Source organism: Pan paniscus, chromosome 8, assembly GCF_029289425.2.
Source record: "Pan paniscus chromosome 8, NHGRI_mPanPan1-v2.0_pri, whole genome shotgun sequence".
NCBI lineage: Eukaryota > Metazoa > Chordata > Mammalia > Primates > Hominidae > Pan > Pan paniscus.
This window is the reverse complement of record NC_073257.2, coordinates 133,753,471-133,768,371: the sequence shown is the minus strand read 5'-3', so window position 1 is coordinate 133,768,371 and position 14,901 is coordinate 133,753,471. Positions and strand designations below refer to the sequence as shown.

Below are 14,901 nucleotides of genomic sequence, written 5' to 3'. Positions count from 1 at the left end.
TTAAGATATCTTTCACTAAAAATCCGAGACTATTTAAAAATCCTTGGATTTTGGCCGGGCTCAGTGGCTCACACCTGTAATCCCAGCACTTTGGGAGGCCGAGACAGGCGGATCACCTGAGGTCAGGAGTTCGAGACCAGCCTGGCCAGCATGGTGAAACCCCATCTCCATTAAAAATACAAAAATTAGCTGGGGGTAGAGGTGCGTGTCGGAAATCCCTGCTCCTCAGGAGGCTGAGGCAGGAGAATTGCTTGAACCCAGGGGGCAGAGGTTGCAGTGAGCTGAGATCACACCACTGCACTCCATCCTGGGTGACAGAGTGAGGCTCCATCTCAAACAAACAAAAAACCTTGGATTTTTTTTTTTTTTTTGGAACCTGCAAAAGCAAACCTGCATTTCCTTTTTATTTTATTTTATTTTATTTTATTTTGAGACAGGGTCTAACTCTGTCTCCCAGGCTGGAGTGTAGTGACACGATCAGGACTCACTGTAGCCTTGACTTCCTAGGCTCAAGCAGTTTTCCCACCTCAGCCACTGGAGCACTTGGGACTACCAGTACACGTCACTACACCTGGCTAATTTTTTGTATTTTTAGTAGAGAGGGGGTTTTGCCGTGTTGTACAGGCTGGTCTTGAACTCCTGGACTCAAGTGATCTGCCTGCCTCAGCCTCCCAAAGTGTTGGGATTACGGGCGTGAGCCACCACACCTGGCCTAAAAAAGTTGATTTGTAGAGATGAGGTCTTGCTATGTTGCCCAGGCTGGTCTGGAACTCCTGTGCTTAAGGAGTCCTCTCACCTTGGCCTCCCAAAGTGCTGGGATTTACAGACATGAGCCATCATGGCTAGCTTGCATTTCCATTTTGATTTAAAAAATATTACAAATCTATTCCCTTGGACTTAATTAGAAATTATGTAGGTCGCCTAAACTCTATTTAAATCACCTGGGACTAATCAGGAATTCTTGAGTTGCTTTGAACCTCTGTGGGTGCAGGGTTGGTATAGTGTACTGATTTTACACTGATGATCTATTTTCATTCTGTTGAAGCAATTTATTGACCTGGGAGATCTGTATCCCCTAATATGCTGAAATCCTACTTTTTTTTTTCTCTCTTGGAGACAGAGTATCGCTGTGTTGCTTAGGCCTGGAGTGCAGTGGTGTGATCTTGGTTTGCTGCAGCGTCCACCTCCTGGGTTTGAGCGATTCTCCTACCTCAGGTTCCCAAGTAGCTGGGACTACAGGTGCACGCCAACACTCCCGGCTGATTTTTTTGTATTTTTAGTAGAGACAGGGTTTCACCATGTTGGCCAGGTTGGTCTCAAAACTCCTGACCTCAGGTGATCCGCCCGTCTCGGCCTTCCAAAGTGCTGGGATTACAGGCGTGAGCCACTGAGCCCCGCCTGAAATCCTACTTTCCACTGTAGTAACGTAGTATTTATAAATGTAGAGCAAAACAATCATGAGAAGACTTACCCAGCCCAGTGACTTAATTAGTGTAAAGACGATACAGGTAGTCAGTCCTTCATAAAAATGCTGAAAATGTGTGTTTCTTAGTTCATGTTAGTTTTAAATTTGCTTATAATTTTATAACTTCTGTAAGGAATGTAATTTTCAGTATAGAAAATGGAAGGTTTTGAAAATTACTATTTATGGAATGTTTATATAGGTAAAACATTATTTTAGATGTTGGTAATACAAATAATAGCTAATAATAATAGTTAACCCTAATTGAATGGTAGTTAATTTTTTATGAGCTGCACAGGTATTAACTCATTTAATCCTCACAGGAACTCTATAGGTAGGACTGGTTTTTGTTTTTCTTGTACAGACAGGGAAACGTGCCCAAGGTCATCTAGCCAAGTGACAGAGCCTCGTCCATGACCTCAGGCAGCTTGTGTCAGACAGAGTGTGTGTGCTCAGAGCAAATTTGAGAAAAAACACAGTCTGTAGTCCAAGAAAAGTAATTCTGTTGGTCAGTAGAGTAATAGTTATAGAAATGGTCTTTTGTTACCTGGTTCAGACTTATATAACTTAGGCTTATTTAAAGTCATTTTTTAATAAGTAAACTTTATTTTTAGTTAGAAAACATGTTAATGAAGTTGTGATACAGTCTGAACTGTTTGTGAACTCACTATTTTCTCATCAGATTGGTTTTCATTTGATCAGCTTATGGTCTCAGGCAAGCCCTTTAACCACTCTAGGTTTTGATTTTCTTCTCTTTAAAAACTGAATTTGCTAGTTTTATAAACCTTTTATTTTTTGCTGACTTTTATATGGTTTGTGAGTACCCTGTTTTGGGATTTTTTTTTTTTTTTTTTTTTTTTTTTTTTTTTTTTTTTGAGACGGAGTCTCGCTTTGTCACCCAGGCTGGAGTGCAGTGGCGCAGTCTCAGCTCACTGCAACCTCCACCTACTGGGTTCAAGCAATTCTCCTGCCTCAGCCTCCCAAGTAGCTGGGACTACAGGCGTGCGCCACCATGCCTGGTTCATTTTTTTAATATTTAGTAGAGACAGGGTTTCACCGTGTTAGCCAGGTTGGTCTCAATCTCCTGACCTCGTGATCTGCCTGCCTCGGCCTCCCAAAGTGCTGGGATTACAGGCATGAGCCACTGCGCCGGGCTGTTTTGGGATCTTAAACACCTTATTTCTTTAATATCTTCTAAAAAATTACTAGCATAATGTTCATTGTTGGAAAATTCGGCCAGATGCGGTGGCTCACGCCTGTAATCCTAGCACTTTGGGAGGCCAAGGCAGGTGGATCACGAGGTCAGGAGTTCAAGACCAGCCTGACCAGCATGGTGAAACTCCGTCTCTACTGAAAATACAAAAAATTAGCCAGGCATGGTGGCACACACCTGTATTCCCAGCTACTCAGGAGGCTGAGGCAGGAGAATTGCTCGAATGGTCCGGTAGGCAGAGGTTGCAGTGAGCTCAGATGACGCCACTGCACTCCAGCCTGGGTGACAGAGCGAGACTCTTGTCTCAAAAAAAAAAAAGAAAATTTGGAGAAAAGAGAACACTACAAAAAAAGGTAAATCCTTTCTCTGTTTCTGAAACAAAGTAAAATGACTGTTACCATGGTGTCTTCTTTCCAGGTTTTTTTCTAAGTATTTTTATTTAGTTTATAATAGTAAAAATTTTTTTATTTTAAAGGGATGTCAGTTTGATATTTGGTCTGTTAATTAGAACAAAACTCTGATTAACTACAACTGAACTAATGAGACCCAAATACCTGCAGTATTTGGAGAAAGACACAGATACCTTCAACTAAGCAAGGATTCCTTTTTTGTTTTTTGAGACAGTCTCACTCTGTCGCCCAGGCTGGAGTGCAGTGGTGCCATCTCAGCTCAGCACAACCTCTGCCTCCTGGGTTCAAGTGATTCTAATGCCTCAGCCTCCTGAGTAGCTGGGATTACAGGTGTGTGCTACCACACCTGGCTGATTTTTGTATTTTTAATACAAATGGGGTTTCACCATGTTGACCAGGCTGGTCTCGAACTCTCAACCTCAGGTGATCTGCCCGCCTTAGCCTCCCAAAGTGCTAGAATTCCAGGTGTGCAAGGATTCTTTTAATTTAAAAAAACCTGTCAGTGTTTGTGCTGGGATCAGTATTCCTTTATACCTGGTTCCTAAGTATTTATGTTACCAGTGCTTTCAGAGAAATGTCCCTCAGAAATGTTGGGCAGAGATAGCAGTGTCCTTTTAATGCAGCAGGTACTTTGATTTGATTGTGTTCTTCCTCACAAAGGCAGAGAAGTGGATGAATGTTTTTTTTAAAAAAAAGATATTTGGGCCGGGCCTGGTGGCTCACGCCTGTAATCCCAGCACTTAGGGAGGCCAAGGTGGGTGAATCACGAGGTCAGGAGTTTGAGACCAGTCTGGCCAACATGGTGAAACTCCATCTCTACTGAAAATACAAAAATTAGCCAGGCACGGTGGCACACACCTGTAGTCCCAGCTACTCGGGAGGTTGAGGCAGGAGAATCGCTTGAACCTGGGAGGCGGAGGTTGCAGTGAGCTGAGATCATGCCATTGCACTCCAGCCTGGGTGACAGAGCGACACTCTGTCTCAAAAAAAAGAAAAAAAAAGATTTTCAGCAGTAAGAGCCACCTTGGAAAGTTTCTGTGCTATTTACTTTCTCTAGCAACTCCCACTTCTAAGGTAGAGTTTTAGATCCACTTACAGCTCTGTATCAGGATCCTCTGAAACATCTACCCCAAAGCTAGCCTAACCATTGAAACTCTTTGGACTTACACTGTAGAATCTTTGAGAAATGTGAAAAAACTTTTCTAGAACCAAATGTGATTGGTCTAATATTTTAAAATTCTTTTTAGGCAAAGGGGCTGATTTGAGTAAGCCTCCATGTCGAAAAGCAAAGGAAATCCGGAAAGAAAGGAAAAGGTTAAAACTAATGCAGCAGAACCCAGCTGGAGAACTTGAGGGTTTCCAGGCTCAAGGTCACCCATCATCTTTGTTTCCACCAAAGGCTAAATCCAACCAGCCCAAATCACTCGAAGATTTAATTTTTGAATCTTTACCAGAGAATGCATCACACAAGTTAGAGGTACTTTGGAGGACTTTTGTTGTTGGTTTTATTATGATTTTTTTTTGTTTGGGCATATCGTTTATTTTTATTTGAAGTTCTAATTAGTTGATGTTTGCTAGTTAAATAATGAGAATTTAAAAGAAATTAAAGAGAACTGGGAAGAAGTAACATTTGTATTTACTAAGTTAACTGCTGTTTGAGAGAAACTCCTTTTTTTTTAAAAGACTTTTTGGGAATACATAGTTGGCCACTAAACTTGTGAAAACAGTGTCAATTTTAGCATGCTACCTTGATTGAAATTTAATAGTTAAAATGAAAGAAATACTCTTTAAAATTGTGTTTTTAGCAGTTTTGGTTTAGATAGTGAAAGACAATAGATTACACAAGGCAAATCACTATTTCATCCATTATAATATTCTGATCTTGGTAAAGACAGCAAATGGTGTCATATACATAAGCCAGCAGTGAGGAATTATCTAAATAGGGCTAAATTGTACTGCTGAAATCCTCTCTCATTAGTGCCAAAACCAATTTGGGCATAATATGAATACTTTTAGAGCCAAATTCCTCCATTTTTCCAAATTTATTTTCATTTCTAGATCAGATCAAGATTTCTCAGTATTAGTTTCTCATATATAAAATTCAAAAACAAGGGCTGGATGTGGTGGCTCACACCTGTAATCCTAGCACTTTGGTAGGCCGAGATGGGTGGATCTCTTGAGGTCTGGTGTTTGAGATCAGCTTGGCCAACACAGTGAAACCCCGTCTCTACTAAAATATAAAAATTAGCCAGGCGTGGTGGCGTGCACCTGTAATCCCAACTCCTAGAGAGGCTGAGACACCAGAATTGCTTGAACCCAGGAGGTGGAGGTTGTAGCGAGCTGAGATCACACCACTGCACTCCAGCCTGCGTGACAGAGCAAAAGACTGTCTCAAAAAAATTCAAAAACATTAGCCATAATGATTTTTATCTTATTCTCATATGTGATTAGTAACTGGTCAGCCTTTGAATTTTATAGCTTACTATCATCTAAAAATATCACTTATCACTGAAGTCCTGATAATAAAAATTAACTTTCATGCATTCTAAGCCTTAATTCAATATATGTATTATCAGACGTAGAATTTAGCTTTTTTTTTTGAGACGGAGTTTCAGTCTTGTTGCCTAGGCTGGAGTGCAATGGCACGATCTCGGCTCACTGCAACCTCTGCCTCCTGAGTTCAAGCGATTCTCCTGTCTCAGCCTTCTGAGTAGCTGGGATTACAAGTGCCCACCACTACGCCCCGCTAATTTCTGATATTTTTAGTAGAGACAGGGTTTCACCATGTCAGCCAGGCTGGTCACGAACTCCTGACCTCAGGTGATCACCCGCCTCGGCCTCCCAAAGTGCTGGGATTACAGGTGTGAGCTACCTTGCCCGGCCAGATTTTAGCTTTTATAACTCCTTGGCTACTCTGATTTGGATACAGATTTTTTGTCCTTCCAAAATTGTAAACAGAGTTGAATACACTACTTATTTATTTTACAAGTGTCTTTTATCTTTGATCATAAATAGTAATGTATTCAGGGGGCCAAGCACGCTTAACATAACAGTTCTCCAGTGGTTACTTTTACTTTTTGAATGTAATGATAGGATGTATAGAGATCTTTTACCACTGGGTGTCGCTCTTTCTTCATAGAATTACCTCTCACGGCACACATGTCCAGTTTCCAGCTGTTTTCATTGCATTGCATTTGACTGTTTTACTGTTCTGTTTTGCTAATACATTTTAAGTGGCTAGTAAATAATGTTAAAGTAAATGTTAGCCATTACTGCGTGCAATTACTGTTTTAAACTTATCCTTATTTTACAAGGTCACTTGACCAAGATGGTGACATTGTAAGATTTGAACAAAGGAAATGTGACTTCAGAGTCATGGTTGTTAACTATGCTATGAAGTAGGAAAACTTTATGAGGTCTTTTTAACTCAAACAGTCGAGTTTTAAGTTGAGGGTTAGCAGTGATGAATGAGTGGCCAAAAAATGTATTCATATTTTTAGTCTTTCTTAGAATTACTGGTAGTTGTGCACAACTAGAGGGTATTTATTTGTGTGTGTGTGTGTCGTGTGTGTACGAGTGCTGGAAATACTCTGCCAGTTTACAGTAGAGGCAGGCTTACATAATTGAGTCATGAAAGCTGAGGCTTATAGTTTAGAGGGGTCGTCCTCTTCTTAATGAGTCTGTAAGTTACAAAAATAACTTTTTTCTTTATTTACTAACTGGTTGGTTTTTAATATTAAAATATTTAGGTGCTTTAATAATTGTTGAAACTTGGTTTCTTGGATGGGAGTTACTGTTAATGCATATTCCACAGAATGAATAAATGAATGAATTAGTGAACTTGTTTTTTTAACTGCTTCTGAAGGTGAGGGTGGTGAGATCATCTCCACCAAGTTCGCAGTTCAAAGCCACACTTCTGGAGTCTTACCAGGTCTATAAACGTTACCAGATGGTTATTCACAAGAACCCACCTGATATGCCAACCGAAAGCCAGGTCAGCAGGCCAAGTGTAATTTTCCTGTGCAAACAGAGCTTTCCCTTCCACTTAATATCATTTAATGAAATCTTGGTTTATTTGTGCTACATTTTATTTGTGTTCAATTTGCAGCATACCTGCAAAGACCTAAGACTGAATTAATGGACATTCTGAAAGTGCAAATTTTACCTAGTGCCATTGTAAGTACCAGCCATGTATAATTTCAGAGTCAAAGTAACATGTAAAATTATTTAAAGTCACTATTTTAGATGCATTTATCTAAAAGATAGTAATAGAGCTCTAAATTAAAATACCTGTGAGGAAAACTCAGGAAACTATATTTTTATGGTAGATACATACTTTGCCTAACATGATTTTAATGCTTTATCTGTATTTGAAAGATGTATGTAGAAATAATTGATCCCAGTTAAATTATTCTTTATTAATGTGCTACCCTTGCACAATTGAGTGGGACTAAAAAAGGAAGATAGTAGAACATTTTAATAGAAGAACTCATATGCTAATAATTTTGTGAGTTAAATGACCCAAGAAAAATCTGTAAAGGAAAAAAGCTTAAAACACTTAGTATAAGTAGAGGTGGCAAAAGTAGCGATCATCACCATGATTAACAACAATATTGACTCTAGTTTATGCAGAAAACTACAATTAGTGGAGAGAGAGAGAAAAAAAAAGAAGAACAAATTGTTGGCTCTTATGAGGTTGAGATTTTCTTAAGTTTTAGTGCAGTTAGCACTTCGGTCTCTGCGCCCGTCTGCCTCGTCTAGGGTTTCTTTTCATGACAAATTCGAGTTCGAGCTTTGGCGTGGATTTGTGGAGATCTTACTGTAGCCTCACCTTCAGAAGCATATCATCAGAGATGTTTCAATAGCATTTGCTTGTATTTTCCTTGCTCTGAAGGTGAGGTTAGTACCTGTCTCCTTTGAGGACCCAGAGTTCAAGTCGTCTTTCAGCCAGTCCTTTTCTTTGTATGTCAAGTATCAAGTGGCCATACACCAGGATCCACCCGATGAATGTGGGAAGACGGAGGTATTGTTAACTGTTGTTTTCTGTGTTGATAAGGTTGTCTGGGAAGAAGTATAATATATACCATTTTCTTACTTGTCAGGTGGAGCTGATGACCCTTTCAGTGTGTATTACTGAACTTCTGTGAACACTCACATGACTCATACATGTGAGCATTTTAAATCCTTAGAAAAAAGGATTGCAAATTCAGGATGCATTCTTAGTGTTTTCTCTAGGAACCTGAATGTAGTGGTTTATAAGGTCAGTCATCCACTCTAGGTCAACAGTCATTTACTGAGTACCCATCGTGTGCCAGACTGTGCACCACAGAACAAAAGGAGTCTCTGACTTCAAGAAATTGATAATCAAATGGGAAAGACAGACCAATAAGCAAAAATACCTTAACAACAAGTGAATTAGAAAGAAATACCTACACCTAACCTACCGAACATCATAGCTTAGCCTCACCTGCTTTAAACATTCGCAGAACACTTATAATCTGCAGTTAAGCAGAATCATCTAACACAAAGCCTATTTTATAATAAAATATTGAATATCTCATGTAATTTATTGAATACTGTACTGAAAGTGAAAAACGGAATCGTTTTCCATCATTGTAAAGTTGAAAAAGCATAACTCCAACCATTATAAGTTGGGGACCTTCTGTTAGATATAATATGGTTTAACGGGCGTTTATTGAGGGTCTGTCTTTGTCAGGCTTGGGATATTGAAATGAATGAGATGGCATCATTGTCACAGTAGAACCATGCTATGTTGGAAGAAAGAGGCCAACAGATGCAGAAGAATTAGAGTTTTGATTTTTTGACTGCTTTTGTTTTTTTAATGACACAATGTGTAAGCTAAAAAGAGAGGGTTAATACAACAGGAGTTAATGCTGCATGTTCCCTGAGAAAGGGCTCACTTCCCAGATCCCCCAGAGTCTTCTGGTTAAAGTGTCATTTGCAGACCTGCAGCATCAGCAGTACCTGGAACACAGACTCTCAGTCCTATTCATTCAACATCTACATTTTTTTTTTTTTTTTTTTTGAGACGGAGTCTTGCTCTGTCGCCAGGCTGGAGTGCAGTGGCGCAATCTCTGCTCACTGCAACCTCCACCTCCCGGGTTCAAGCGATTCTCCTGCCTCAGCCTCCTGAGTAGCTGGGACTACAGGCGTGTGCCACCACAGCCATCTAATTTTTATATTTTTAGTAGAGATAGGGTTTCACCATGTTGGCTAGGTTGGTCTTGATCTCTTGATCTTGTGGTCCTCCTCCTTGGCCTCCCAGAGTGCTGGGATTACAGGCATGAGCCACCGGGTCCGGCCAGAATCTACATCTTAAACTGGGTTTCTAAAGGATTCAGATGCACATTTCAGTTTTGAGAAGCTATGTCCTAGGTTCCCTGTTGATCCATGCCACTGTGGGTGATAGCATTTGCAGATAGTAAGGATTCTGCTAGGCCTAGGAAGCTTCCTTTGATATTCTCAGGGGGTCTTTTTCCTTTCTGAACTTTCCTCCTTCCTACTGCTCTGGAGATGATGCCTTTCTACCACTCTGCTTAGCAGGTAGGAATAGCTGGACAAAATGTTTCTGTGGCCCGGTGTATTTATTCAAGACTTCCCCAGGAGCTTCTCCTAGTAGGCTTCAGGCCTCTGGGAAGTCCCTTTATGCAGACTTAGAGCAGCACTAAAGGCATTCATAGTCTGAATTGGGGTGGTAGACAGGTATGCAATTCTAGTGCCTTTAGAATTAGCCATTGGATTAGTAGGGACAGCCAGCTTAGTGTGAAACTGGAGGTTAGAGAGGTTTTTCTGAGGGAAGTGACATTTGAGCCAAGTCTGGAAAGATGAGTAGGTGTTTGCCAGGACAAAAAGGGAGAAAGGTGTTCTGGGCAGCAGGACTAGCAAATGCAGAGGTGTGGAGGGTAAAATTGTATGCCATTTTGAGGAACTACTGTTAATACTTAGTTTAGTATGGCCAGAACATAGAGTACCTGTTAGGAGGTAATAGGGGATGAGGCTTTTTTTTTTTTTTTTTTTTTTGAGACAAAGTCTTGCTCTGTCTCCCAGGCTGGAGTGCAGTGGCGTGATCTTGGCTCACTGAGCCTGGGCTCACTGCAACCTTTGCCTCCCGGGTTCAAGCAGTTCTTCTGCCTCAGACCCCTGCATCTCTGGGATTACAGGTGTGTGCCACCATGCCCAGCTAATTTTTGTATTTTTAGTAGAGACAGGGTTTCACCATGTTGGCCAGGCTGGTCTTGAACTCCTGACCTCAGGTGATCCACCCACCTTGGCCTCCCAAAGTGCTGGGATTACAGGTGTGGACTACTGTGCCCGACCAAGGGATGAGGCTTTTTGGAGGTTTAGGTAGGAGCCAGATTTTTAAAAAAATAATATTTTAGAAATAAACTGCGACGTACCTATCAGCAGTCTTCAATTAGCCTCAACATGCTGCCATTCTTGTTTAATCTATCTCTCCATACTTTTTTGTTGTTATTTTGCTGTACTATTTTATACCAAATCTCAGACATATCATTTTATAAGTAAGTCCTTCAGTATGTATCTTAACTGACTTAAAACGTGGAATGATCAGATACGTGCCTTCTAATGTAATCCAGTAAGAAGTATAAACCACCACCTATGGAATGTTCTTGCTAAAGAAATTGAATCTGGATCTATCCAAGCTTCTAGATCTACTGACCAGTTCACAGGAAATATGAGGGGTAAAGGAATATGTTAAAATGACACTTGGGCACTTATATAAGATAAATTACCTAGTTTCTTTAAATAAATTAATAAAGAAGCACTGAAAAAGGGAACTCTATTCTTAGACTAAAAGTTATTAATATAGACATCAAAAAATATATAACTACAGTACCATTATTACACCCAGCAAAATGTATATTATTTAATGCTTAGTACATGTTTGATTTTTTTTTTTTGGTGGGGGGAGACAGAGTCTTGCTCTGTCGCCCAGGCAGGAGTGCATGGCGCCATATTGGCTTACTGCAGCTTCGCCTCCCAGGTTCAAGTGATTCTCATGCCTTAGCCACCTGAGTATCTGGGACTACAGGCATGTGCCACCACGTCTGACTAATTTTTGTATTTTAGTAGCAATGAGATTTTGCCACATTGGCCAGGCTGGTCTTAAACTCCTGTAATCCTAAAGTGCTGGGATTACAGATGTGAGCCACTGCACCTGGCTGATATACTACATTTTGTTTTCCACTCATCCATTGATGGAATTTTTTTTTTTTGAGCCGGAGTTTCGCTCTTGTCAACCAGGCTGGCGTGCGATGGCGTGATCTCGGCTCACTGCAACCTCCTCCTCCAAGGTTCAAGTGATTCTCCTGCTTCAGCCTCCCGAGTAGCTGGGATTACAGGCGCCCTCCACCACACCTGGCTAATTTGTTTTTTTGTATTTTTAGTAGAAATGGGGTTTCGCCATGTTGGCCAGGCTGGTCTCAAACTCCTGACCTCGTGATCCACCCGCCTCGGCCTCCCGAGGTGCTAGGACTACAGACGTGAGCCACTGTGCTCAGCCTTGGGTGGTTTTTATTGTTTGGCTTTTATAGAAAATTCTATTATGAACATTTCACGTTCACGTTTTTATGTGGATGTGTATTTTCTTGGGTGTATACATACGCGTGGAATTACTGGGTCACGTGGTAACTCTGTGTTTTCCTTTTGAGGAACTGCCAGACTTGTTTTTCAGAGAGCGAAATCATTTACCATTCCCACCGGAAGTGTATGAGGGCTCTGCTTTCTCCCTCCATGTGCTCACCAACACTTGTGTCTCTTTTTTCTTAAAATTGATTTTTATTACTTGTAGCTTGTGTGAAGTGGTGTCTCATTAAGGTTTTGATTTGCATTTCCCTTCCTGTGCTTTTTGGCCTTTTGCGTTTCTTCTTTGGAGAATTGTGTATTCTAACCCTTTGCTCATTTTATTTTTTATTTATTTATTTTTTGAGACAGAGTCTGACTCTGTCGCCCAGGCTGGAGTGCAGCGGTGCGATCTCGGCTCACTGCAAGCTCCGCCTCTCGGGTTCGCGCCATTCTCCTGCCTCAGCCTCCCAAGTAGCTGGAACTACAGGCGCGTGCCACCACGCCCAGCTAATTTTTTTGTATTTTTAGTAGAGACGGGGTTTCACCGTGTTAGCCAGGGATGGTCTTGATCTCCTGACCTCGTGATCTGCCTGCCTCAGCCTCCCAAAGTGCTGGGATTACAGGCGTGAGCCACCGCACCTGGCACCCTTTGCTCATTTTTTAATTGGATTGTCTTTGTTACTGAGTTGTAGAAGTTTATTACATATATTCTGGGTACAAGTCTCTTATGTATGTGATTAGACTCTTTCATTCTGTGAATTATCTATATCCCTAGGAACATTTCCTGGTGAAAATCTATTTTGTCTGCTCTTAGTAGAGCCACTCCATATTGTGATTCTTGTTTGCATGATACATCTTTTTCCTCCTTTTACCTTTAATCTGTTTGTGTCTTTGAATGTAAAGTGTGCTTCTTTTAGACACCATATAATTGACCTGGGTTTTTGTTTTTGGTTTTTTAAAGTCCATAGGGAGAACAGTGTCCCTTTTCATTGAAGTGTTAAATCAGTTCACATTTAATGTTTTGATTGAACTAGTTGAATTTATGCCTTCCATTTTACTTCCATTTCCATTTCCCCGATATGTCCATGTTTTTTTTTTTCCTCTGTTCCTTTTTTTTTTTTTTTTTGACACGGAGTTTCGCTCTTGTTGCCCAGGCTGGAGTGCGATGGCGCAATCTTGGCTCACTGCAACCTCCGCCTCCCGGGTTCAAGTGATTCTCCTGCCTCAGCCTCCCTAGTAGCTGGGATTACAGGCGTGTGCCACCACGCCCGGCTAATTTTGTATTTTTAGTCAAGACAGGGTTTCTTCATATTGGTGAGGCTGGTCTCGAACTCCTGACCTCAGGTGATCCGCCTGCCTCGGCCTCCCAAAGTGCTGGGATTACAGGCATGAGCCACCGCACCCAGCCTTCCTCTGTTCCTCTTTTACTGCTTGCTTTTGCATTAAATATTTTCTAGTGTATTAAACAAATATTTTCTAATGTAACATTTTAATTCCTTGAATGATTTTTTTCACTATATATTTTTAAGATATCAGTGGCTGCTCTAGTATTTAAGATAGAGATCTTAATTTACCCAATTGACTTCAGATTTATACGAACTTAATTCCAGAGAGATGTAAAAAAATGTTACTTCTGTATCATTTTAGTCCCTCTTTCCCTTTTTTATGCCATTATTGTTATACATATTACATGTGGCTATGTTACAAATTCAATAATTAAATTATTCCTTTATATAATTGTGTCTTTTATAAAGTTGAGAAAAGGAATAAGAACAATTAGTTATTTATAATTTCTTACGTTAACCAGTTTATTTACTATTTCTGGTTCTCATTTGTTCTATGGATTCAAATTACCTTCTAGTATAGCTTTGCTCCTATCTACTTAATGAAGTTACTGTCAAATATGTTAATTTTCTCTATGTTATTGACCCAATGGTACAATTATCTACATAACGTTTTTACAATTTTTTTTTTTTTTTTTTGAGACTAAGTCTCACTCTGTCGCCCAGGCTAGAGTGCAGTAGCGTGATCTCGGCTCACTGCAACCTCTGCCTCCCGGATTTAAGCAATTCTCCTGCCTCAGCCTCCCGAGTAGCTGGGACTACATGTGTGTGCCACCACTTCTGGCTAATTTTTTGTATTTTTAGTAGAGGTGGGGTTTCACTGTGTTAGCCAGGATGGTCTCGATCTCCTGACCTCATGATCTGTCTGCCTTGGCCTCCCAAGTGCTGGGATTACAAGCGTAGGCCACCGTGCCCGGCCTACAATTGCTTTTTAAGTCAGTGAAGAGAAGAATGGACAGTATGTATTTATTTATGAGAAGCCTCTGATGTCACGCCCTAGAGGGCTCAGCCTGGGGCATATGCACAGTCACCCTGGATGTCAGTGGTCTTAATAGTGTTCTTTTTGTCTCTCCCTGATCTTTTTAAAATGTTTACCACTGAGGCTGGGCGCCATGGCTCATGCCAGTAATCCCATCACTTTGGGAGGCCAAGGCAGGTGGATCACCTGAGGTCAGGAGTTCGAGACCAGCCTGGCCAACATGGTGAAACCCTCTGGAGGATCCTATTACTAAAAATACAAAAATTAGCTGGGCATGGTGGAGGGCACCTGTAATCCAGCTACTCAGGAGACTGAGGCAGGAGAATTACTCCAACCTGGGAGGCAGAGGTTGCAGTGAGCCGAGATGGTGCCATTGCGCTCCAACCTTGGCGAGGGCGACAAGAGGGAGACTGTGTCAAAAAAAAAAAAAAAAGTTTGTCACTGTTTGTGTCCCACCCAAACTTCCCCGTATCTCTTTTCCAAATAAAGAGCACTGAGGAACCCCCTTTCCCTAACCCCTCCTCCCTTCTCCCCCAAATCTTTCTGCCACTCTTGTGCTCTCTTTGAATGACACCTCTGGTCCAGGTAAGATAATTAAATTTGGGGCTCATTAACAGGGATTAACCTGCCAGTTGCCCTAGTGATAGTTCTATTAAGGAGATGGTCACTGCTGCAGATGAGATTCTTCACCGGTCGTGTTTTCATCCTAGAAATTCTTTCTCCACTTGGCAAACCCTTGGCTTACAGATAGAGAGTGCACTATCTGTGGGGCTGACTGCTGAGAAAAACTGATTGGGATGTGCTACTTGGCTTCCCAGTCTTGAAGCATGGTGTTTTAATATTGAAAGAAGCTAATTTTGGTGTGGAGTTCAAATGCACTTTTCCCCTGT

At 41.1% G+C, this 14,901-nt stretch overlaps 1 protein-coding gene across 20 annotated transcripts in view; it reads left to right on the top strand.

Annotated features, from left to right (window-relative positions):
- Positions 1-14,901, top strand: part of ATE1 (arginyltransferase 1) — a 187,720-nt gene that overhangs the window by 22,058 nt on the left and 150,761 nt on the right. For 9 of the 20 annotated variants that reach the window (XM_003825664.6, XM_034931626.3, XM_034931624.3 and 6 more), the window contains exons 6-7: positions 4,333-4,562; positions 7,980-8,108. In XM_003825664.6, coding sequence (XP_003825712.1) covers positions 4,333-4,562; positions 7,980-8,108 — 359 coding nt within the window. Of the gene's footprint in view, positions 1-4,332; positions 4,563-6,950; positions 7,080-7,979; positions 8,109-14,901 lie in introns of all 20 variants that reach the window. The other 11 variants (XM_055093405.2, XM_055093404.2, XM_003825663.6 and 8 more) reach the window with 2 other exon arrangements.